A 24,525-nucleotide genomic window follows, 5' to 3' on the forward strand; every position below is an offset into this window, starting at 1 on the left:
GGGCCAATCAGGATGGAGTGCGACTTGAGTTGCCTAGGCAACTCAGTCCAGGGTGCCTAAATCCCCCTCCACCCCTCCTAAGTACCCCAGACAGAGTGGCACCACTTTGGAGGGCTTCTGTGGAGAAGCCCGCCAAAAAGTGGAACAAAGGGCTCGACTTTGGTTGGAGTCACAGAAGAGAACACAAACGCCATTTTAGAATCAAGTTTTGGCAAAAAATACCAACCGGAGAATTAATATTAATTAAATAACCCGGCGGTATGTTCGAGGCTACCGTAAATAATTAAATAAAGATAGTAGCCTAAAACAATGGGAAATCCTGTAGGAAAATATTTGCGTTTGAATATAAAAAGTAGTATCCACTGCCAACAGCCAAAACTCGATCAAGGGGGGACGGAGACGTGCCGCCTCGACTAACAGACCCCGAGGCAATTGAATTGCCCCAGCCAGTACGTCCACAATATGATGGTTTTTACTGGTTCTGTTCAGGATTTAAGACTAGTAAAGTCAATGGTGACTTTACATGCCCTGGGAGACAGTAGTCAGTCCCAGGGTATGGAGTCTATACTGGGGGGTCACTTTGACACCCCTGTGTTACGGCACTGAGGGTGCTGTGTAACACACATCACAACAACACATGAAGCTCTATGGAGTAAAAGACCCCATAGCCCATTAAACACATCTAGATTCAAAGAAACACACTCAAATCATGTCTAAGAGTGAGGGTGAAAGAGTCTCACTCTTGGCAGGAGAAAAAAATAAACCCCAAAAATCCAGCAAAGCTGCTGGGGGACTCACTAGGTTAGGAAATTCAGCCTAAACAGAGAATTCTCCCTAACACCTTCTTTGCCAATTAAACTGCTAGTTTGGGTCAGCAACTGAGAACAACAGCGCACAGAGTCGTTTGAACAGTGCTTGCCATATAAATAATGAAACTCACTCACTTACAACAACAAGATAATGCCGCGATCAGTACAAATACATAACAATAGCAATTAAAGTAAATACCAACATGGGCAAAAAACAGGAATAAATTAATACAAACATTAAATGAAACATCAAAAAAGAACTAAGAACTAAAAACCAAGACCAACATGAATAATGAAATAATAACGTCAGGAATTAAAATAACACTAGTATTGCAAATACAAATAACAAGATAAACAAATAATACCAGTAAAAATACATTATACATCACATGTATAAGTGTATTTCTAATATAAAAAAGCAAAAACAGGAACAAAATGATACCAATAATAAAAAGTATAGACTTTTTGGTAATGTTGTTTTAGATGAATACCATACACTCCCCACAGATCCCTCATCTTTTTAAATTTCATACTGGTCAATACTGGTTGAAAAGGTTTCCCCGCGGCCATCCACCATTCCACCTAGCCCTCTAAAAGATTGCTTGTATTTTTTAATTTTTTAATATATATAGCACTTCTACCATCCCTGCACCCCCAGGACCAGTTCAGAAAATGGGTGGAAGTGAGGGTACGGCGTGCATGTGGCTCTTTATATGTATAGAGCCCATCACTGCCAGACAAAGGGGCGCCAATGAGGCTGGCACAGCTGTAACAAAATGTCCGTACCAGTCTAGTCCTGGATGATATTACATAAAATGAGGAATCTGGGGTAGGAAGGTCTCCTCTCTTCTCTCTCTCTCTCTCTCTCTCTCTCTCTCTCTCTCTCTCTCTCTCTCTCTCTCTCTCTCTCTCTCTCTCTCTATATATATATATATATATATACATATATATATATAAAGCAGAACATCTGTTAGTTTTTAGTTTGTTCCTTATACAATTCCACACCTTTCTACCAATCTGCACCACATTTTGAATAATCACCTTTTAGGACCCTCCGGACCTTACTGGCTACATGACATTTGGACACCCCACCCGTTACCCTGGATTTCAGTCCCATCACACATGAGACAGTTGCATTCAATCGGCAAAACATCAATGGGGTCGTTGAAGGACCAGACAAAGCTAATTCGGCGCGAGGAGCAAAACTCAAGGCCACACCTTGAAAATCATGTTTCAAGGCCCTAGGATGCACTGTTTCTGAGATATTTGCACCACAATGCACCACAACGCACTGCACCGTGCCAAGGTGAGGCTGCAGCATGCCAACTCTTGCCTCTTCTCCACGTCTGCTCTGGGGTATGTCAGCCCGCCACACACGCCCATTCTCAGTGCAGTTTACTTCAGAGTGCAAAGTATATCAAGCAATAAGCAACCGGGAACAGCGACCTACAGGATCATGGATTTTCAACAATTGATGAATGTTACCATGTCTGTCTACAGGACCCATGCAGATTACGGGGACTTTTTGGTAGTTATAAATAAAGAGAAAACAGGAACAAATAATACCAATAGAGACCAAAACAAATCAAAACCAGAAAATACATCAGTAGTAATACAAATAAGAAACAGGCATAGATGTAGAGATGTTTTAATATGCAATGCCTCAATGTTGGATTACATGAGAAGTTCAGTTGTGGGTATTAGGAGCATGGCATAAATTCAACGAGCTGCACGTTTTAGCATTGCTGTGTAAGCCTACATGAGACCCAAAAGACATGCAAATAAAAGAACATTTTGTTCAGTTCAAAAATAAAAAATCAATCCCTTCTACCACATATCCTGGCCACCCCCATAATACACCAGACTGCACAGAGTGCCACCTCCTACAAAATATTGTCCATTTAAAAAATGTTCAAGACACCCATTAAATGGAGCTTGGAATGCATGGTCCTATTAAAAAAAACAGGTATTAAACAACATTTTGGTGACACAAAAATAAAATAATATGAGTAACATGTACAAAACGACCCATGAGCTGTACATACGGTGCAGTAAGAAGTTAGGGTCACTGACATTTTCCACCGTAAAATGCAAATCAATATTTATATGTTCACTACCGCCCGCCACTTTGTAAAATATTATTAATAAATTACTAATAAAATAATTTACTATGTACAGGATTATAAACAAAACCTTTTTACAGTATGTTTCAAAGAATCATTCACTTGTTTTTACATAAGGCATTGGAGTTTACCTTGCAAGCACCAACTTAGCATTCTCTCCCCGCCCCACCCTCTTCCCTCACCACTGGCCTGCCCGATTATGCTGGCATGACTGCGCCAGTACTGTCAAGGTGTAACTTTGAAACAAGCAGTACTCCGTTGACCATTTTTGGGAGGATCCCGGGCACAGCTCCTTGATTCTACGTCCTCTGCAACATCAATCCAGCTAACCTCTCTTTCTTAAGAGAGACCTCTTAGTAGCATATTTGAAAGCAGTCAGTACATTATGGAGCGGAATGCAATGTGCAGTGCCCTGGCATAGGCAAGTCATTCTGCATAAACAGTCAACATTTGCTTCAGCCCTCTCTTTACATTGCATTGGTACTGTTCACGTCTTGGTTTATGAGTGTCCATGGTGAATGTGAAGGCAGACCCTTAGCACTGATTGGTAGTAGAGAGATAGATGGGCACGTGACTGAGCAGGCTCAACTAAAGCAGGGTGATCTCACTGGGTGGAAGGGTGAGCCTTTTCTCCCTGGCCTGCAGGAGAAACTCCATGTGTGTGGCAATAATTCGACACAGCTCCAGACCCTGAAAGGAAAAGAATGAAGAAAGCACTGTTAACAACTTGAATGCAACTTATATAATTTATTATATTTTCTAAAGGCAAACAATTGCACATCAGCATCTGAGTGCGAAATAAAACCAATAAAACAAACACAATTCAAAAAACAATTAAGAGAAACTACAATTAATAAAACAAGTTAATTTGTTTGTATTTGGTTAGATTTCACAGAGACAGACACATATTTCTAGAAAACAGAAACAACGTGCAGAATACTTATCAGAGAATAGTGGGGTATTGTGATTTGAGTCTCACATAAATTACATTGGCCCTCATTACGACCCTGGCGGAAATCGTGGCGCCAAATGCACCATGGAGCACGGCGGAAAGCTGCCGATAGCGCCATGGGGGTTGGCGGATTTACCGCCCCATTCCGAGGTTGGCGGGGCGGTAAATCCCCATTCCCCATTTTACCCTTCCCCATTCCCATTTTTGCCCCATAGGGTATAATGGGAGTGGGGAAGGCGTTAATTACGCCACCGTAAAATACGGTGGCGTAATTAACAACAAGGTCCCGTAGCGCCATGGATTTCTCCGCCCGGAAAAACCAGGCGGAAAACGCTCCATGGCGCTACGGGAACTCGTAGTGGGGCGGACGGGTCCGCCGCGAATACCGCTGGCGTAAACCCACTCCGCCAGGGTCGTAATGAGGCCCATAGTGAGCAGGGTGTGGGAAAATGCAAATCTTATGACACATTAATGAAATAGATTTAAATTACATTTGCCATAGGGCACAGGGGTTAAGGATATATACAGATATGTACAGTAGTGCAAGGCCATACACAGTAAGCATAATTTTACATACAGTAGTTATACTCAGACACACTCAGAAACCTGAGACTTTGAAGATCAGGGACAAGCCCAAGTTGTGCAATAGAGTGCATGTGTGGAGCAGGTGCTCCGATACTAGATCTGGGGAGCGAGCTCGGACAAGCCACTTGTCCAGGTAGGGAAACACAAGATTACCCTCCCTCCTGAGGCAAACCGTCGCCAGAGCTAGCAGCTTGGTGAAAACCCTGGGAGTCGAAGAAAGACCGAACAGCAGGACTTTGAACTGGTAGTGACGCTGGACCACCCTGAACCTCAGGTACTTTCTGTGCCTATGATGAATGGGCAAATGGAAGTAGGCATCCTGAAGGTGTCATGAATCGCGCACAATGCTTCCGAAATTCCCTTTGGTCCCAACACGCCTTTTGGAGTAGACGTGTGTAGCGGTCTAGTTGTTTGACGTGTTCATCCAATCAGACGGCTCGGCTCACAGACCCGGAAGCCTCTTAATGGAATTCAGACTCAGAGCACTTGCGTCGCAACTTATTTCCTCAGTAAATTGGCTGGACGCAGTTTGTTCTTGTTCCTCTCTCTATTCTGCTTGAATCCTCTGAATCCTTGTCTCTTTGTTCCTGGCTGCTCCTTGTTAATTTTATGTGTTAGTCCGTCCAAGCCCCCACTCCCCTCCTCGCTAGTTCCTGCTCTTGCATCTGTAGTTCTGGCCGTAATCCTTCTTGTATCAGGACTCTCCATCTGTCCACCTGGCATTCTCCATCTGTCCGCCTGGTCTTTATTGGACACTACTTCATGGTTCTGGGGCAGCCTTGGCATCTAAATCTCAGTGGAACTACACTACTACGATCAGAGCGGTTTTCTACCCCGGAAGGTTTCCCCTATGATATATTTGGATACACCTTGGAGGTAGCCCGACTGAACACCTTGTGGATCATATTGGGGTGTCAGACTGGCCGCTTCTAGAGATAAACCCTATCTCTTCGAAAAGAAAGACCGACGCCTCTCGGGGAAGAAGACCCTCCGGAAGCAGGAGGTAAGGAGTTCAGCATCAAGTGAGTCTGACAGAAGGTCCAGTGATACAAACCAGCCCTGCAGATCGAGGACTTGTAGGATCTGGGCAAGCGTAGCCATCTTGAATTTGTCCTTGCGTCCAAACAGATTCAGCAGCCGCAGATTCAGAATTGGATGCAAACCCTTGTCCTTTGTCTGCGCCAGACAGTAGGTGGAATACCAACCCCAGTCTCGTTCCGAGCATGGCACTTGCTCTATTGCGCTCTTTGAGAGAAGCTGCCAAACCTCCTCCAAGAGGATGGGGACCAGGGACAAGGGGTGGGAGTGAGGGCCATAGTCTGGGGGATGTTGCACGAAAGGGAGACAGTAGCACAGTTGGATGACCTGCAAGACCCAAACATTGGACATGTCTTGGACTAGTCTAAGCTGAACATGAAGAGTCTCCCCACAAGGGATATGTGGCAGAACATCTCACAGAGGTTTCGTACCTTGTGGTGCTCAGTGGATGCCTCTGCTACCCCTCAGGGGGCACATCTGCCCTTTCCCCTCGGGAATCATCTGCCCTGCAGTTTTCCCAGAGCTGCCTGGCCTCGACCTCACAGGACATGGGAACCTGAGGGATGATACCCCGGACCCTTCGCAGAATACACAGGGGGTTGTTGTACAGCCAGACCCAATGTCTTTGCTGCAATTTAGACAACTGGATCTTCAGGTGGGCATCATCAGCTTCAGCACCAAACAGGTTCTGTCCCTCAAAAGGCATGTCCAAAAGCATCACCTCGACCTCATGTGCAAAGCCAGACGTCCTCACCATACTTGTGGTGATAGATCTGCTGACCCAATCAGCCGTGTCTAGATGGACGGTAAATTCTGATGAGAGGCTTTCCTGCCATCATTGACCACAGACAGGAAGCCCTACTTCATCTCGGCCTTTAGGATTTGATCAGCCACATAGGCCACTGCGGACCAAAGACCGAAAGAGAACTTTGCAAGAGTACAAGAGGTGAGACTGCCCGATGCAATAACGTTCTCTGCCAGGTGTCCAGTCTCTTACTCTCCCTGTCAGGGGGCGAGAGATGGAAAGATGGATTACTTCAGGTTTGCAGTCACAGCCTGTACCACTAAGCTCTCTGGGGAGGCATGAGTGGACAAGAAGGCAGTATCTGAAAGGGCAGGACAATGCTTCCTTACCAACTCCCTGTCAACGGCAAGTGTAGAGGCAGGCCTCTCCCATACCTCTATGATGGGTGCTTCAACTGCTTCATTGAATGGTAGCATGGTTTCCCTCTTGGGGCCTTTATCAAGGATGTCTGTTAATTCTAATTGAATCTTGGGCCTGAAATGGACAGATATGTCCAGGGTATCAGCCACCTTAGCCATCAGTTTCTGAAAGGATGCCTGAGCTTACTAGGAGTGGGGGATGAAAGAAGGTCCAGTTTCGGGGAGGTGTTCAGACCACTTGCCACCTGGAGATCCAAGGCCAGCCCATGGACGTCTTCACTTTTCTCATAGAACGCCTCCAGAATGTCCCTCTCTTCTCTGGATACCAAAGTTTTCAACATAAAGGTCACCTGCCTCCCCTTTTCATCATAGATGTGGTTTAAGTTACTTACCTGTAATTATTGTTCTCCAGCATGGGTCTGGCATGGATTCATATGCTCATGAATATTCCCTGTCATCAGGCTGGGAAACCTTGATTAAAAAAAAAAACAGTTTCACTTTCACTTTAAAACTGTATTTCAGATGATTCCAAGATGGACGCCGACACCAGATAGACATGTCAACGGCTTCTCCCGGGCTCTGAAGTGAGGATTTGGCTGACCCACCACCCCCAGCAGGCACAGAGCATGGCAAGACCCTGGAGTACCAACCCGACAAAGAGGTTCCCTGAGGGAAAAGCTTTAAATCACCCCGAGAAGCGGTAGAGCTGAGGGACCGGGCGTGAAGAAAACAGCACCAAACAAGAACCCTCTAAACGTCCCCATCCAGAGATAGCCTACAGCAGGGAAACAAGTGCCGGAGGGGAACAGGCGGCCCAGCACAAGGAGGCGAGACATACGAGGCAGGTGTGAAGTAAGCCGAGGAGAGCAGGCGGGCAACAGTGGGGGTGCCGGAGAAACAACAAGTAATGGAACGCGGGTCCCGCACCTGGTTAAAGGCGAAGCCGCGGGACGTCCCTAACTGCAGTAAAGCGAAGGAGCGGACGCGGCCAGGCACAGGGGCCCCCTGCCCTCCTCTGTGCCCCCCAGAGTACAAGAATCGGAAGAAAGAGCCTAAGGCTCAAGGAGCAGGAGCCCGGGGACAGAAACCAAGTGAGGGAAGAAAGGACTCGGGGCACACCGGCACCCCTTCGTCAGGAGCAGCCACAGGTGCCTGGCGAGATGGTACTGGGGAAAGGAAGTTGAGCGTGGCAGGGCCGGGAGGAGAAGCGGCCCTGAGGGCACCCCGACCAGAATGGTTAACAGTCTGACGGAGCCGTACAGTGGAAAGGCAGGCACTGGGGAGAAGGTTGGTGCGCGCCCCGAGGGAGACAACATGGAAATGACAGGACGATAAACAGTGACGACTCCCCGGATTCCGATGCAACGGCCCGGAGCTTGGGCTGAGAAGGGACCGGTGTCCAGGACAGAACCAGCAGTGCCGGCGTACCAAGGAGAAGGAGCCAGCCTGACGAGGGGGACTGGAGCGGAGGCCAGCCGAGAAGAAGTGCAACAGTATGAAGAGGGAGCCCAGCCCTGCAACAAAGGTACCAGGTGAACAGCTACAGAGAATACAGCCGGCAAATTCGAGAGGAGCAGCGCAACGAGGGACACCTCCACAGTCCCGGGGAGCATGGCAATCTCGCTGCAACCTTGCCGCAGGGCAGCCTCTACCTAGACTCGGAGCAGCACACTCAAAGGAGGAGAGCAGCAAGCAGCAGCACAAGCGGTAAGGTCTGGCCCTCGGGCACGGAGGGCCCAATATTGAATCGGGCACCAGTTGGCAAAACCGAATGGTCTTGCAAAGCAAATCCATCAGAGAACCTTCTCCCACCATCAGGCACATAGGAGGCAATATTGATCTGAGATGAGGGGGAAGGAGGCTACAGGCAGCAGTCATGGCACTGACGCTTCCCACCAATTTGGGAAAGTAAACCAGAGGCAGCACCCATAAGGGCTGGTAGCTCTAGACTATACCCCTAAATAGCACCACATTTGAGAAAGGAGGCCAGTGGCTGGGAGACGCTGAGGATCAGAGCAAACAACCCAGGCCCCGTATCAAATGACAAATCCTACAGTGGCAAGTTAAAAGGCAATATTTTACAGCGACCACCACTGCAATGCAAAAAGCAGGACTTACACCTTTTGGCGCTACAAGCAAAGGAGGTATGTAAAACAGCAGTATTTTAGCATCATGGGGCACCACCCTCCCACGCCACACAAGCAACCAGCAATTTCCCGACAGAGGCGAAATCTCGGGCCGGCCCAGAGGCCCACTGGGCTCCAGAAGCACGAAAGGACTGGGGCGCACTTCACTAAGGGGGGAACCTACCTAGGGGCGATGCCACAGGGCAACCGTAGGGGGAACCCCCTACGAAGAAAGGATTGTCAAACTCAAGGCAAAACCACCGGGGCCCCGGACCAGAAGGGCAAAACCTGGGCACCCGGACAAGAGGGGGAACACTCCGTATCGGCGGGAGTTAAGACAAACATAGATGACTTCCAAACGGGCCAAAACGGCTAAGGCTGGTCCGCACACAGGCGACCCCCTAGGAACACTCTCAACGCTGTGGCCAGCCATGGAGGCCAGAAAGTCGAATAAAGAAAGTAACGAACGCCAGAATGAATGGAAGGACCAAGATGCAGATGACAACTCGGTGCAGATGATGAGACAAGATCTCAGAGGGGAAATGTAAACCCTAAGGGAAAACCTGGCAAAGACCTTCCATGACCAGTTCCATCTGATGAGGTCCAACCTCAGCACAGCCCTGGGTGAGATGAGACAAGAGGTGGGCCAACTAGGCGAAAGAACGGACCTGCTCGAAAGAGGCCAACCAGGAAACCGAAAACGAACCATGGCAAACAATTAAGCCATAGACCGGATGGACATATATCGACACGGAACATGGAGGCACAACTGGAGGACCTCGAAAACAGACCCCGCAGGGTCAATATCAGGGTTAAATGCTGCCGGAATCTGTGACAGACAGGGAATTGAAGGAGGAAACTCAGAGGATCTTTGCAGACCTCCTGGGTGAAACAACCCCAGAGGCAATTGAACTGGACCGGATTCACAGAGTAGGCCGAATAAACATGGGCTCCAATGCTAGGCCAGGGACGTCCTGGCAGCATTCGCAAGCTACGGCCAGAAGGAAGCGGTGCTGCGGGCGGTCAGACAGCAGGAACCGGTACTATACAAAGGCCAAACGTTATTTTTCCTATTCCAGGACTTAGCAAACAGCACACTAATGAAAAGAAGGAACATGGGCCCGATCGTGAAGGAGCTGACCGGGAAGGGCATAAAATACAAGTGGACCTTCCCCATCGGTTTGCTGTTTGAATGGGAGGGAGTCCAAAAATGGGTAACCACACCTTTGGAAGTGGGGAACATAATGCACCTGGAACTGGATGACGAATGCGAAGACCAAGGGAGCGAGGCCCCAACCACATTGGAGACGAGAGCAAGGCCCAGACCATGGGAATGGTCGACTGTAGGAGAAAGACGCAGGAGGAGGGCCACCCTGAGAGGCCCCCCAGGGAATGGCAAAGTTTGGGCGGCAGAGGGAGAAGCAGGGAGTGGCAACGGGTGAATCAAGCCCAACCAGATATTTATAAATGGGGTGGTGGGCAAAGATGTTACATTTTGGGCCTAGGGGTAGGGGAGTAGAAAACCTGTTGGAACAAGTAAGGGCGGGTTCGCCCGAGGAAGGGGTCCGGGGAGGACAGACACACTCCAAAGTTGGGGCTAAGGAGAGTGAGAGGGAGGGAGGGACGGGAGGGGGAAGGAGCCAGAGCAGCCACACAAGAGGGACAGAAGGAACAGATCAGGAGGGTGAATTGGAACTGAAACAGGAGTGGCAGGGAGCACTAGGGAGAACAGGGGTTGAGGCTCCGTGCAAGGGGAGAGAAGGCACACCATGGAGGTTGGACCAAGAACGGGGTACAGGGACAAGGGCAAATAGGGCGCCAACAGACTGGTCCAGGTTCAGATGGATAACGCGTAATGTGAGGGGGCTCAACAACCCCCACAAACAGACCAAATTAGAAAGGTTCACTAAGGTGCAGGCCCCAGACGTTCTCGCTTTACAAGAGACCCACCTACTGAAAAAAGATCAGGGGCGCCTGCGTCTCAGGGGCTTTCCGCAGATGCTCTTTGCCTCGGGACCCACGAAAACAGGGGGAGTGGTGCTCGCCTTCAGGAACAGCCTGGATTCCAGAACGCGGGACATCCTAAGGGATAAAAACAGCAGATACATCATGGTAAGGGCGCACCCTACACCATAGCTTCAGTATACGCACCGAACGCAGGGCAGGAACAATTCCTACGTGAGATTTTGGGGACCAAGGAGGGCTTTGCGAGGGGACAAGTCATAATAATGGGGGATTTCAACCTGGTATGGAACAAATGCATGGACAGGCACAGGGGAGAACAGGGGGAGGCGCAGTGGCCTCCACCCAGCTACAAGAGTGTTTTGAGGGAGCCAGAATGAGGGATGTGTGGAGAGCACTACAGGGCCAGCAGGAAGGTCACATGTTCCTGCCAGGGGTCCAGGGGACCCAGTCAATGACAGATTTCATTTGGGTTTCAGCGAGCCTGGTGGGCAAAGTGGAACTGGTGAAGGTGGGTCCCTTGGGCATAGCTGACCATAAGATAGTACAAATTAATATGGGCCTGGGGGGGTGAAGGCCAGGGGTCTAGAAATGGAAGTTCCCGGAGGGGCTACTGAGAGATCAGGTGACTCGGGAAGAAATAGGGGACAAGATCAAGGCCTTCTTTCAGCTGAATAATGGTATAGACACGAGCAAAAGCACAAGGTGGCATGCATTCAAGGCCACATTGAGGGGGGGAACTCATAGCCCAGAAAGCAAAAAGAGACAAGCAAATGAGGATGTTAGAGACCCAACTAAAGGAAGAGGTGGAGGCCTCACGCCTGAGGATGCAGGAGGCCCCCCCAGGAAAGCTTTGAGGGAATACAAGATAGCAGTGGGCTAGCTTGGGGTGCTAAGAACAAACAAAGTTGAAGGGGCCATGCTATTCGGGAGGCAAGAATTTTACGCGAAAGCCAATAAGGCGGACGCACTACTGGCGCGCCTTCTAAGGGGAGTTAGAGAGCAGAATGCTATCACGGCTATAAGAGATGAGGGGGGAACCAACTCACTCGGACGGAAGAAAATACAAAACGCCTGGCAAGATACTATAGAACAATGTACTCAACTCAAAACCCACCGGCCCTACAGAGTGACTTCCTAGACGCCCCTTCCCAAATTATCCCGGGAGGCCCAGGAGGAGCTGGGGCTGGGGATTACAGAGGAGGAAGTGAGGCCTACAATAATGAAACTCCCTCTAAACAAGGCCCCCGAGACCAGATGGCTACCCTGCCACATTCTAAAAGTCTTATTCCCATATACTGACCCCATACCAGGCACAGCTATTCAAGACATTCCGGGGAAAAGGCCACATCACACCAACAATGGAAGAGGCCATAATCACACTGATCCACAAGACAGGTAAAGACCCGGAGGACTGTACGTCCTATAGGCCCATCGCACTTATCAACACAGATGCAAAAATATATACTAAGATACTGCCGAAAAGGCTGGAGGGACACCTCCCGTCACTGATCCACCAGGATCAGGTGGGGTTCGTGATGGGCAGACAGATGGAAGATAACATCAGACGGGTGGCCCATCTGGTGGACAAAAAAATAACATCAATCGATTGCAAGTAGCACAAAACAATGCCCTCAGAGCGGCACTCAGCATTACCAGGAGAGAGCACATCACCCAGGCAAGAAGAGACGCCCCTGGCTCCCAGTCAAAGAGCGCATAACTTTCAAAGCTCTCACCACCCATAGATGCCTCGCCCAAACCGCACCCGCATACCTAGTAGAAAGAATACACAAAGCGCCAACCCACAGACCTAAACGCAACAAATACTCACACCAACTCTCAGTCCCAGCATTTAACGGAGTGAAAGCTGGCGGAACCAGCTATGAAGTTCTAGTCCCCAACGCATGGAACGAGCTACCGCCCAGTCTAAGAGGCATAGAATCCCTCTCTACATTCAGAAAAACCCTGAAAACTAAGTTGTTCAACTAAACTGTTTATTACTCTGCATTGTCTACAATACTGTTCCTCTGTAACCACGGAACACCTGTTCGACAATGCTATATATACCTGCCTTGTAACCATTGTTGCTAACATGTACTAAGCTGAATATTCTGTAACGGCGCCACAATGCCTCTGGGCCGCTGGGCGCATGATAAATCCAAATAAATAAATAAATAAATAAAATGGCCACCCCGGTAGTCCTGCTAGCAATGGATGCGGAAAAAGCATCCGGCCGGGTGGAGTGGCCGTTTCTGTTCAAGGTTATGGAGAGAATGTGCATTGGCGAGGAATACATCAAAATGGTCCATGCCAATTACAAAAACCCCTCCACACGCCTCATGGTGAATGGAATGACATCAAACCCAATATGCCTAGCATGGGGGACCAAGCAGGTATGCCCACTCTCCCCTCCGCTCTATGCGATATACCTGGAGCCCCTACTCCAGGCGATCCGCAAGGCCGAGAAAATCCAGGGGATACCATTTGGGGGAAGACAGCATAGGGTGGCAGACTTCAACGATGATATGCTCCTCACACTAACTAACCCGGAGGAGTCAAGCAAGTCGAGTATAGAACTTGTGACGAATTTTGGGGAGGTTTCGGGCCTAGGGGTCAACCTGCAGAAATCAGAACTTCTGAATCTAACTCTGGGTGACAAGGCGGCCGCAGGACTAAAATCAGGGTCCCCATTCAAGTGGAGCCCTGGGGGAGATAAAGTACTTGGGGGGCCAAAGTTACCCCATCCCAGGCAGGGTGGTATGCACCCAATTATCTCCCCATGATAAAAGCAATAAAAAAGGTCCTCCAGAAATGGAAGAACTTGAGAATCTCGTGGCTGGGGAGATTAGCAGCGCTCAAAATGGTAATCCTGCCACGGCTACTCTATCTGTTCCAGGCTATCCCACTGACAGTCCCATCAGGCTCCTTTGGGGAATTCGCAATAACAACGAGGGAGTTTGTTTGTGAAGGTAAGAGATCGCGACTGGCCCGGCGCCTAATGATGGGCCCAAAGAGGGAGAGGGGCCTAACCCTACCGAACGTCCACCTATACTATGAGGCAGCACAGCTAAGGGTAGTTCGAGAATGGTTCATGGGGACGGAAGAGAAACAATGGGTACAAATGGATAGGGCAGTGGCCAAGCAAGACTTAAGGGATGTCCTCTGGCTCCCACGTCACCATAGACCGCTACACCTATATTTAAGTGTCATAACAAAGGGACTTGCGGATATCTGGGATGAGGCAATGAAGAAACTGGGGATCACAACCTACCCTTCACCATTCACCCCGATCTTCAACAATAAGGAGTTCACCCCGGGGATGGAAAAAGGGGAATTTGAACAATGGAAGAGGGGAGATTGCAGGAAAATAAGGGACTGAGGGAGCCCGGAGGCAGTGCAAGTGCAACTGTACATGCAGGAGCCTGGGCCCAAGTTCAGGGGTGGCCAAGTGGCCAGTTTGAAGAGCTATCAGGGACATTAGCAGGGGAGAGGAAGAGAGAAAGTGGAAGAGAGAACGCAGAAGGTCTTGAGTTGCTTCCAGAACCGGAGGTGGTTCTGCTCAAGTTTGAGAGAGGCCCCAGCCGAGGAAAGAGAGCTACCCCCCATTCTCTGCTTGGAAAAGCGTCTGACCCTCAGAGAATTGGTGGTGGAAGAGCAGAGAGCTCGAGAAGGAAGATGTTTAGGAAGAGAAAGTGGGAGGTAGTGCGGTCCCAGGCCCCAGAAAGTCTTGTGGACGATGCAAAGGGTCTTGAATTTGATCCTTGCAGCCACAGGGAGCCAGAGCAGAGATTTCAGAGCTGGAGAGATACAATCCCTTGGCTTGAGGACAAGGACAAGTCTTGCAGTCCTGTTCCGGATGAGCTGTAAAGGTCGAAGAGTAGAGACAGGCAGATTTAGAAAGAGGCTGTTGCAATAGTCCATCCTGGAAAGGACCACAACTCTAGAGACAGTGAGCTTCTGGGGGAAAGTGAGAAAAGGCGGAGGTGCAGCTGAAAGTGTAACTTCTTACAGAGGTTGGAGATGTGAGGAGAGAAAGAGAGGGTAGAAGGCCCAGGGTGGGCAGCCAGAGAGAGGGGAAAGGAGGGAGCAGGTGTCCCGATCAGGAGGGTCTGAGTCTTACTGGCATTATGGCAGAGATCATTGGCAGCATACCATTCCTGAATTGTGGCAAGACAGTCTGGTATGAGAGAAGGAGCAAAGGTGGCTGAAGGGAGCCTGTAGGAGAGCTGGGTGTCATACGCATAACACTGAACATGAGAACAGCGTGTAGCGATGCAGTGAGCCAGAGGTGCCAGGTAGTGGTTGAATAGCTAGGAAGAAAGGTTAGACCCCTGGGGAACAGCACAAGTAGAGAGAGAGATAGAAGAGAGGAAAGACCCCAGTTGGACCTGGGAGGGTTGGTCAGTGAGAAAAGAGGTCAACCGGGACAGGACCTGACCAGTGATACCCAGGTTGTCACAGAGGCGATTGAGTGGGATGGCATGGCTGACTGTGTCAAAAGCAGAGGATAGATCAAGGAGAATGAGGACAGAAGGAAGATTACATTCAGGATTAGAGAGCAAGTCTTCATGGGTGTTCAGGAGATCAGTTTCTGTGCTTCTGACAGCTCTGAAGCCAGACTGGTGGTCGTGGAGACAACCAACAGATTAATATGCAGATTAAGCTGGAAGATGGCCAGCTTTTCCAGGATTTTGCCCAAGAAAGGAGTGATGGAGATCGGGCGATAGTTAACCGCAGAGGAAGGATCGGAAGAGGGCTTCTTAAGAAGGGGGTGCACAAGGGAGTGCTTAAGGGGGAGGGGAAGATTCCACTGGCAAAGGAGTGATTGCAGAAATTGGCCAAGGCTGGAGCCAGGGTGTCGATGTGGTCCTTGATGGTTCTGGATAAGCAGGGGAGAACCTGCTTTGATGAGACTTTCATAGATCGGACTTGTCTAGAAACATTGTCATGGATGAACAGGGGAAAGGAGGAGAAAGGAGCAGGGGGCAACGGCCGAAGACGGGCCAGGGGTGGAAGAGGAAGAGGAGGTAGAGGAAGAGAGAGTGGACAGGATGTCCTTAGTTTTAGTGGTGAAATGAGAAGCCAGGGTCGTGCAGAGGGCCTGGGAGGAAACAGGAGAGGTAGAGACTGCAGCAGGATTGGCCAGCTCCTTGCAGATTTTGAAAACCCACCATATGATGCAGCCGGAGAGCCACCTTGAAATGGAAGCCTTGGACAAGGCCTTCCCATGGTTCACAGGACCAAAGTTCACAAATAATTGAGATGGCTTCCGAAAACTCTTCATGCGTGTTACGTAGAACTTCAAGGCACAAGCAATGTCCAGCGAATGCAGGGCACTATCCACCAACGACAAAGGTTTTGGGAAGAAAACAGGCAATACCAAGGGTTCATTGAGTTGGAATTCCGACAGAACCATCGGCATGAGGGAGGGGTGTGTATGCAGTAACACCCTCGATTCGTGGAAAGTGAGATATGGTTGCTTGCAGGATAGGATCTGGATCTCACCCACGTGTCTCGCAGAGGTGATGGCCACAAAGGAAGCCGTTTTCCATGAGAGAAACTTGAGTGGGGCTTGATGCATGGGTTTGAAATGTGCAGCCATGAACCTCATCAGGACCACATTGAGTTACCATGCCAGTGCAGGAGTCTTCACCGGCCGGAAACATTGGAAAAAAGCCCTTTGAGGAACTCCTTGCTGAGTCTGTAGGGCCACAGCGAGGATCTACCTGGTGATCTGTTGTAGCGTGAGATGGTCGCCAGGTGTACCTTGATGGATGCATGAGCCAGTCCAGCTTTTGCCAAGGACAGCAAGTATGGAAGAATCGGTGGAGCCGTGACCCTCAGAGGGGTAATCTTCTGCGACCGACACGACGTATCAAAATGCTTACACTTTTGGCCGTAGCACTTTAGAGTTGACGATGCCCTGGCTTTTGCAGGGACTTCCCTTCAGTCTGCTGGCAACTCATAACCTCCAAACTCTGAGGCTGGAGGAGCCATGCCGTCAGGTTCAGCGATCCTAGGTTGTGATGAAGGATTGCGCCTCCCTCTCTGGTGAGCAGATCCAGAAGTACTGGAAACTGGACTGGAGGTGACCCTGACAGGCTGAGCAGGTCTGGATACCAAATCAGCCTCGGCCATGCCGGGGCAATGAGTATCATTTTGCATTGACACTGTCTGAGTGTGTTGATGACAGGTAGCAGGAGAGGAAATGGGCAGAAAGCATACAGAAACAGACCTTCCCACAGGAAGGAGAATGCCTCCCCCAAGCTACGCGGTTGGTGGAATCTGCTGGCAAACCTCAGGCATTTGGAGTTTGCTGTCGTGGCAAAAAGATCGATCAGGAGTCTGCCCCATTTGAACAGGCGGTCCACCTGAGCCTGACGAAGTTCCCACTCGTGGCATAATCAGAGCTCCCTGCTGAGGGAGTATCCAATGGTGTTCTTGACACCTGCAAGATGGAGAGGGACGGGGAACATCCCCTGTCCGATGGCCTAGTGCCAAAGCCCTGAGCTTCCTTGGAGAGCACAGGGGATTGAGAGCCCCCTGGCTTCCTGGTGAAGAACATGGTGGTGGTGTTGTCTGTGAAGATCTTCATCACCTTGCCCTTCAGAGACGGTAGGAAAGACTTGAGGGCCCAGAACACTGCCCGTAGCTCCAGGATGTTGATGTGCAGATCCTTTTCCTCTGGAAGCCACAGACCTCTGGCGTGTAGACATCTGTGTGAGCCCCCAACCTTCCACTGTAACGCTCACCTGGTATCCACAGGGACGTCACTCAGCCTGTTCTGACCTCTTACGACCTCGAACCCTTCCCTGGAGTCTACTCGACTGGAGACTGGGCCTGAAACATAGGATTGGTAGAGTTTAACTCCCTATTGTCTCTGTGTACTTGAACCCCTTCTTCCCCGGGGTCCAACCCTCCCCTTTGATCCACAGCTCACCTTGTTTTCTTGGAAAGTGTTCTCTCCATCCTGCTTTCAGCGCAGGGGCGCGTTGATTGATGCAGGCTTGTTGCTGCCTAGTTACTTCACTGGCAAGAGTCCGACAGATAAGTATAATGAGTCTTTTGAACAGTTCTCTAACTTCGTTCCTTTCCTTCCTTAGATGATGGCCGGCGTCCGGGGATGGCGACGTGCTGCTGAGATGAGTAGCGCTGAAGGTGAGTGAGAGCGCGATGGGCGATGCGACCCTTTCGTATTTGTATTGAACTGAGTTCTTTTTCTGTGTCTTTTAGGTGCCACGATGTTTTCAGCGTGGATGCCGGTTATGAAGAAGAAATGCGGTGAGTAAGCGCGGTATGCGGCGCCTCTAGATGTTTCCACGCTAACCTAGAGTGTTATGTTATGTTATGTTATTAGCATTTGTAAAGCGCGCGTTCGCCCAAAGGCATCATGGCGCTGGAAGGGAAGCTACCCAGTCGGAGAAGATCAGTGGAGTGGTCAGGCTTAGAACAGGTTGGTTTTCAACGCTCTTCTGAATCCGAGATGGTTAACAGTGGCCCTAAGAGGTTTAGGGAGGCTGTTCCAAAGTATGGTTGCGGCAACAGAGAAGGCTCTACCACCGAGCCTTGCCCGGTTAAACCTGGGGACAGTGAGCAGGTTAGAAGTAGCAGAGCGGAGGTTCCGGTCCGGACAATATCGGGTGAATTTAAGCTGCAAAAATTCAGCACCCTGACCGTGAATAGCCCGGTGAACAATACACAGAGATTTAAACTGAATTCGTTGGTTCACCGGGAGCCAGTGCAGTTGGCGAAGCACTGGTGTAATGTGGGCACCATAAGGGGAGCCAGTAGCCAGCCTAGCAGCCAGGTTCTGCATACGCTGAAGGCGATGGATGAGGCCGATAGGTTGAGACAGATAGAGCGAATTGCAATAGTCCAGTCGTGTGAGGACTAACGCGGCTACCACAGGGGGGCATAGGGCTACCGGGATCAAGGGCATAACCCTCTTAAGGATTCTGATCTGGTGGTGGGTGGACTGGCACACGGCCGCAACCTGGTTAGTCATTGACAAAGAAGCGGAGAGGATAACTCCTAAATTCTTGACTTTGCTAACTGGATTGGGTAGCGGGCCCAAGGCAGCGGGCCAGAAAGCAGGGGTCCACAGGGAGGGGTTGGGGGGGCAGCCTACCAACAGTACCTCTGTTTTATCACCATTTAACTTTAGCCAATTCTGGTCCATCCAGATCCCGACTGCCCTAAGGCAGTCGTGGAGGCATACAGAGGTCTCTGATTGATCCTGGTCCAGACGGATCAGGATTTGGGTATCATCTGCATATGAGTAGCAGTTTAACCCATAAGAGCGGATGAGACAAATCAGGGCCCAGATGTAGATGTTAAACAGAATTGGCGATAGCGAGGATCCCTGGGGGACACCACAAGTGAGAGCGCAAGAGGGGGAGAGAAACGGTGGCATAGCAAGGGTCTGAGTGTGATCCGAAAGAAACAAAGTAAACCAGGCAAGAACAGCACCGGATATCCCAATCTGTGAGAGACGAGAGAGAAGGATGGAATGGTTTACCGTGTCGAATGCAGTGTCTTTTCCCTCTTGCAGATGGATGAGAAGTTCCAGAGGCAGAGTTCCCCCAGAGCGGCTGGGATTCAGGTAAGCGTTTGAAGCTCATACAGTCTTTAAAAATAAGCGAAGATTTGCTGAATGCTTACTAATGCCTTTTTTCTGTTCTTTTCCCTTTTCCTTAGGAAGCGGCGTGCTGGGATGGGAATGACACCGCCGAAGATGCCCGCAGAACAGAAGAAGCGATGAATGATGGGCAGAAGCGCTGCAAGGTAAGGCTGTTCCTAACGGTGTTCTTGTTCTTGCAGAAGCTGAGCGCAGAAGAAAGATGCAGGCCTACTGGAGACCGATCCGAACACGGTGAGTGTCACGCTGCAGGTGCAGAAAATACAAAGCATGTTTCTCAGCCTGGGCGTGGCTTAAATAGTCTCTGGGTATCCCAGGTGCCTCTGGGCTGAACCACACCCAAAAGACTAGACTGCACATGCAGTTCTGGGAACCAAAATATGTGGGGGCATCCATATTGTCCCCATCAATGCACTACAAGTCCAATCCCCAATGTTATCCTATGGGGGTGAGTGAGTCTGGTGCCACAAGCGCCAAGTCTGACTCCAAGTGGTCTTTGGAGGGATGGCCATGTAGGTGATCATGGCCTGGCTCCAGCCTGACATCTTGGAGGGCTGGGGACATGAGGGGCAGGAATCATGACATCCACAGAGCTTTCCATGGTGACAGTCTCCTGGTATGGTGGGGTTTGAAATCCCATTCCCTGAGCAATGTGGGAGCACACCCCCCACCACTCTATCGCCTGCCGGGACTCCTCTTTCAGAGCAATCTTGTCTGCAAAACTCCCAGGCACTTTTATCCAACGTGCATCCAAGAATTTCTGGAGGGGTCACATCTGCAACCTGCAGAGATGGATGAAGTAGATGCAGGACGACATCATGCCCAGCAATGACTTGATGGCCCGCACCGTGGCCTTCTTCGCGGACGACAGTCGTTGCACCTTTCCTTGAATGGCTGCTAGCCTCTACTCAGAGGGCGACGCCAGGAGAGCCACTGTGTTGAGTCTGGCACTGAGGAACAGCGCGTTCTGCAATGGCGTTAAGCAGGATTTCAGATAGTTTATGGAAAATTCCAGCTCTGTCAGAAGTTGGAAGGTCTCCTTCATGTGCTCGTTGGCCAGACCTCGAGAGCGGGCGTGTATCAGCCAATCGTCCAGGTATGGGTATACGTGCACGTGCTGCAGACACAGATGGGCCGCCACCAGGGGCAGGCATTTTGTAAACACTCTTGGGGCCGATTGTAAGCCGAATGGTAGGGCCTTGAACTGTTAGTGTTGGCCTTGCACCATGAACCGTAGGAACTTTCGATGTTTCCTGTGGATGGGGACATGGAAGTACGCGTCCTCTAGGTCCAACGACGCCAAGAAATCCCCTTCTTCCAGTTGGCAGAGCACGGGCTGCAACGTGACCATCCTGAATTTTTGGGACTTCAGGTACTTGTTCAGACAGCGCAGGTCTAGGATGGGTCTCCAACCCCCTGTCTTCTTTCTTACCAGAAAGTATCTGGAATAGACTCCAGAGCCCCAGAGTCATTGGGGAACGAGCTCTACTGCCCCTTTCCATAACATGGCACGTACCTCTTTCAGGAGCTGAGGGATGTGAAGCTCCTGACGGGGAACCAGTGAAATACGTGGGCACCTGCCTTGGAACTCCAAGGTGTGTCCCTGGGCGAAAGCATCCACCACCCATCTGTCGGTGGTGATCTTCCTTCACTCACTGACGAACCTTGTCAGCCGGCCTCCCACTGGGATGCACAAGTGGGGCCCGACGTCTTGGCGAGTTCAGGCTTGCTTGGGTGCCGGCGCCCTGTCCTATGGGTGAAGGCAACGCTGACTTCCGCTACCGTAGGCCTATGAGAGACCTCTGTAGGCTTCCTGCATGGAGGATCGGGGAGGTTGTCTGTATAATGTGGAGAATCCCTTGGCTGATCTGCCCTATTTACCCCTGGAAGAGCGAAAAGAAGACAAGCAATGCTGCTAAAGAGTGCCAAGGGACTGCGCCGTCTACGTATCTGTCTTTATGGCTTGAAGGGATTCGTCGACCGACTTCCCGAACAGATTTTCTCATTCGAAGGGCATGTGCAGCACCTTCGCATGGACGTACTGGCAAACGTTTGTGGCCTTCAACCATCCCTGCCGACGAAGGCAGACTCCGTTTCCCATCTTCCGGAAACCTATGTCGGCAAGGTCCACTGCCACCAAAATGGCATGGTCCGACTCCACCTCCCCTTCCTGAAAGAGAGCGAGAGCTTCCATTTTCTTTTTGTTAGGGAGGAATTCCAGGATCGGGCCCAGCTTGTAAAGCTCCCACTCATATCGGACCAAGATAGCCAGAGCCTTAGCCGCCTTTATTGTGGATGCCGCAGTGTAAATGACTCTCTTCCCCATGGCGTCCATCTTCTTCCCCTTGTTGTCTGGGGGAACTGATGATGATGAAGCCGGGTTAGCTGAACATTTCCTTGCGGCAGCCGACACATTACCGAGCCCGGCGACGGTTGTGACCCAAGCACTTGGGTGCAGCATCCGGCACCCTATATTTCTAGTCCAACCTGCCTCGCTTGTTTGGACACGTGCATGGGTTCTTCATGAGGGCTACGGCTTCCTCCCAAATTTCGTCCAGAAAGGGCAACATCATGATCATCTTCCTCTTGGACTCTCGTCGCTGATACAAGAAGCCCTATTTCTTGGTTTTCTCTGGCACCAGCTGGAACAGCTCAGAGGCGCTGGAGATCGAGTGGAATTATCCCACCTCGTCTGGTGGAGAGGCTATGAGGGGCGTCCAGGTTCGGCGAATCATTGTCTGCCGGGATGAAGTCCTCATCTACGTCAGTTCCAATGGCCGTGTCCTTACTAGTGTCTGTGTGCGTATCTGGGTTCGCTGGTGGAGTTGGGCCCAACGTGTTAGTGGAGGCTGACGTGGAGGCTGATGTCGAGGCGTCAGATGACTCTTTCTCTTCTTACGAGAGGCTGATCAGGGGCCTGCGGCACCACAGGTGTCAGTGCTGGGGGCCATCCCTGCTGGATCTCCGCCACCAGGATGTGAAGAGTCGACAGGATATCCATTGATATGTCCCTTGTCTGCAAAGGGAACAATGGAGCACTAGGCCCCGCGCCGCCGCCGCCGTCGTCGTCCTCATGGACCGTATGGACGGACTCTTGGTCGTCGTCCTCTGTGGATGAGATGTCCATCGTTGAATGCCAACCTTGGAGGGCTGTTTTGGGCCTCCTTGCCCCCCCCTTTCCTCTCTGAGGGTTTTGAACCGCGATCTGGACCGGTGTCTCCCCCCCCCCCAGGGGTGCTTGCAGCCTTCGCTGCTGCCTTGGTGGCCGTGTCACACCTTGGAGGCAGGGCTACCCTCTCGGCTGTAGAAGTCACCCATGTCGGATCCGCACCTACCACCGCTGTGGTCGTCACAGCAGGTGTCGACAAAGTGATCGATGAGGATTCGGCTGCGCCGGTTGAGCCTGCTTGGGCTGTGCAGCCTTCTTCTCTTCCTCTGGTCTTGGCTTATCTGATTTCTCCCATAACTTGGCCTGGGTAGACAACTTCCCCTTTGAGGAGGAGCGCGATGGCAGGCTGGCTATGGAGGATGGACGGCGATAGTGATCGTGGCCTATCCAACTTGGGACCGACATCAGCGGCGCACCCGGTGGAATCAGACTTGCGGTTCTTGGCCTTATCTTGGACCCCCACGGATGGGGCGACCTCAAAGGACTTTGATCTCTGCCTAGAGGGAGACCACTCTTCGGACCGGCCGGTCCTGGGCGAGGCAAGACCCTGCTCTGAGCACAGGGCAGAGACCTTGTTCAAATTGAGCCATGCCGAGAACCTGCTGTGCCCAGGCATATCTTGCACCCATCCTCATGTGGTCAGGGTGCAGGCAGTAAAGACACTGTAGATCTTTGTCCTGAGGGTCGGATTGGCCCCTCTGCCTTTGTCCCTGGGGAGTGGGGGTGAGTTTCTGGCCATGCCTGGGCCGGTTTGGAAGAAATAAAATTGAAAAGGAACAAGTTACTTACCTGTAACTGTTGTTCTCCAGCATGGGTCTGGCATGGATTCACATGCTCATGAATATTCCCCGTCGTCAGGCTGGGAATCCTCGGTAAAGAAAAAAACCAGTATCAGTTTCGTTTCTGATCTGTCTTTCGTAGTAATAACCAATCACTGGTCTCTGCGTCATACTGACCACAGCCAATGACTGCCCTCTACCTAAGCACCGCCTCTGGCAGCCATCTTCAGATTTGGAAGCACGTGAAGTGGCAGTATGACCAAGTGAAGAGCCGCAGAGGGGTAGGCGGGAGGGTTCGCATGTGAATCCATGCCAGACCCATGCTGGAGAACAACAGTTACAGGTAAGTAACTTGTTTCTTCTCCAGCATGGGGTCTGGCATGGATTCACATGCTCATGAATAAAGAATACATAGCAGTACACACATGCACAACCACGGGAGGTGGCAAAGGCTCAACATTAAGCAGTACATCAAACTCAACATTAAGCATCTTACCTCCTCACCAGGCTCACCTCAGGGGAACAGGTTGCGCAGCACTGCTTGGCCGACCCTGGACTCCTCCCTGGAATCCCGATCGACGCAGTAGAATTTCGTGAAGGTGTGCGTCGACCTCCACGTAGCAGCCCTGCATATGTCCAGCAGGGGCACACCAGAAAGGAACGCCGTGGTAGCTGCGATCGCTCTGGTGGAATGGGCTCTCGGACGGCCAGGCAGCGGTCGGTTTGCCAACCGATGACAGTACATGATACAGCCGGAGAGCCATCTGGAAATGGAAGCCTTCGAGAGAGCCTTCCCCTGATTGACAGGTCCAAAGTTCACAAAGAGTTGTGACGTCTTCCGAAAACACTTCGTGCGGTCCACGTAGAACTTCAGCGCTCTAGCCACATCCAGCGAGTGCAAAGTCCTCTCAGCCGGCGACGAAGGCGACGGGAAGAACACAGGCAATACCAAGGGTTTGTTGAGATGGAAGTCCGACGGTACCTTGGGCATGAAGGAGGGGTGCGTCCTGAGCACTACCCTCGTGTCGTGAAAAGTCAAGTACGGGGCCTTGCAGGAAAGGGCCTGGATCTCTCCCACCCGTCGTGCGGAGGTGATGGCCACAAGAAACGCTGTTTTCCACGACAGAAACTTCAACGGGGCCGAGTGCAGAGGCTCGAACGGAGGTCCCATGAGCTTGGT

General features: G+C 50.9%; 1 protein-coding gene across 2 annotated transcripts in view; it reads right to left on the bottom strand.

Annotated features, from left to right (window-relative positions):
• Positions 1-2,456: 2,456 nt before the first annotated feature.
• MYO15A (myosin XVA) overlaps positions 2,457-24,525 on the bottom strand; it is a 3,541,761-nt gene continuing 3,519,692 nt past the window's right edge. For both annotated transcript variants that reach the window (XM_069645706.1, XM_069645705.1), the window contains one exon: positions 2,457-3,622. In XM_069645706.1, coding sequence (XP_069501807.1) covers positions 3,521-3,622 — 102 coding nt within the window. In that variant the 3' untranslated portion in view covers positions 2,457-3,520. The remainder of the gene's footprint in view (positions 3,623-24,525) is intronic.

The sequence above is a fragment of the Ambystoma mexicanum genome, chromosome 2p (genome assembly GCF_040938575.1).
Source record: "Ambystoma mexicanum isolate Mex_15411 chromosome 2p, UKY_AmexF1_1, whole genome shotgun sequence".
Taxonomy (NCBI): domain Eukaryota; kingdom Metazoa; phylum Chordata; class Amphibia; order Caudata; family Ambystomatidae; genus Ambystoma; species Ambystoma mexicanum.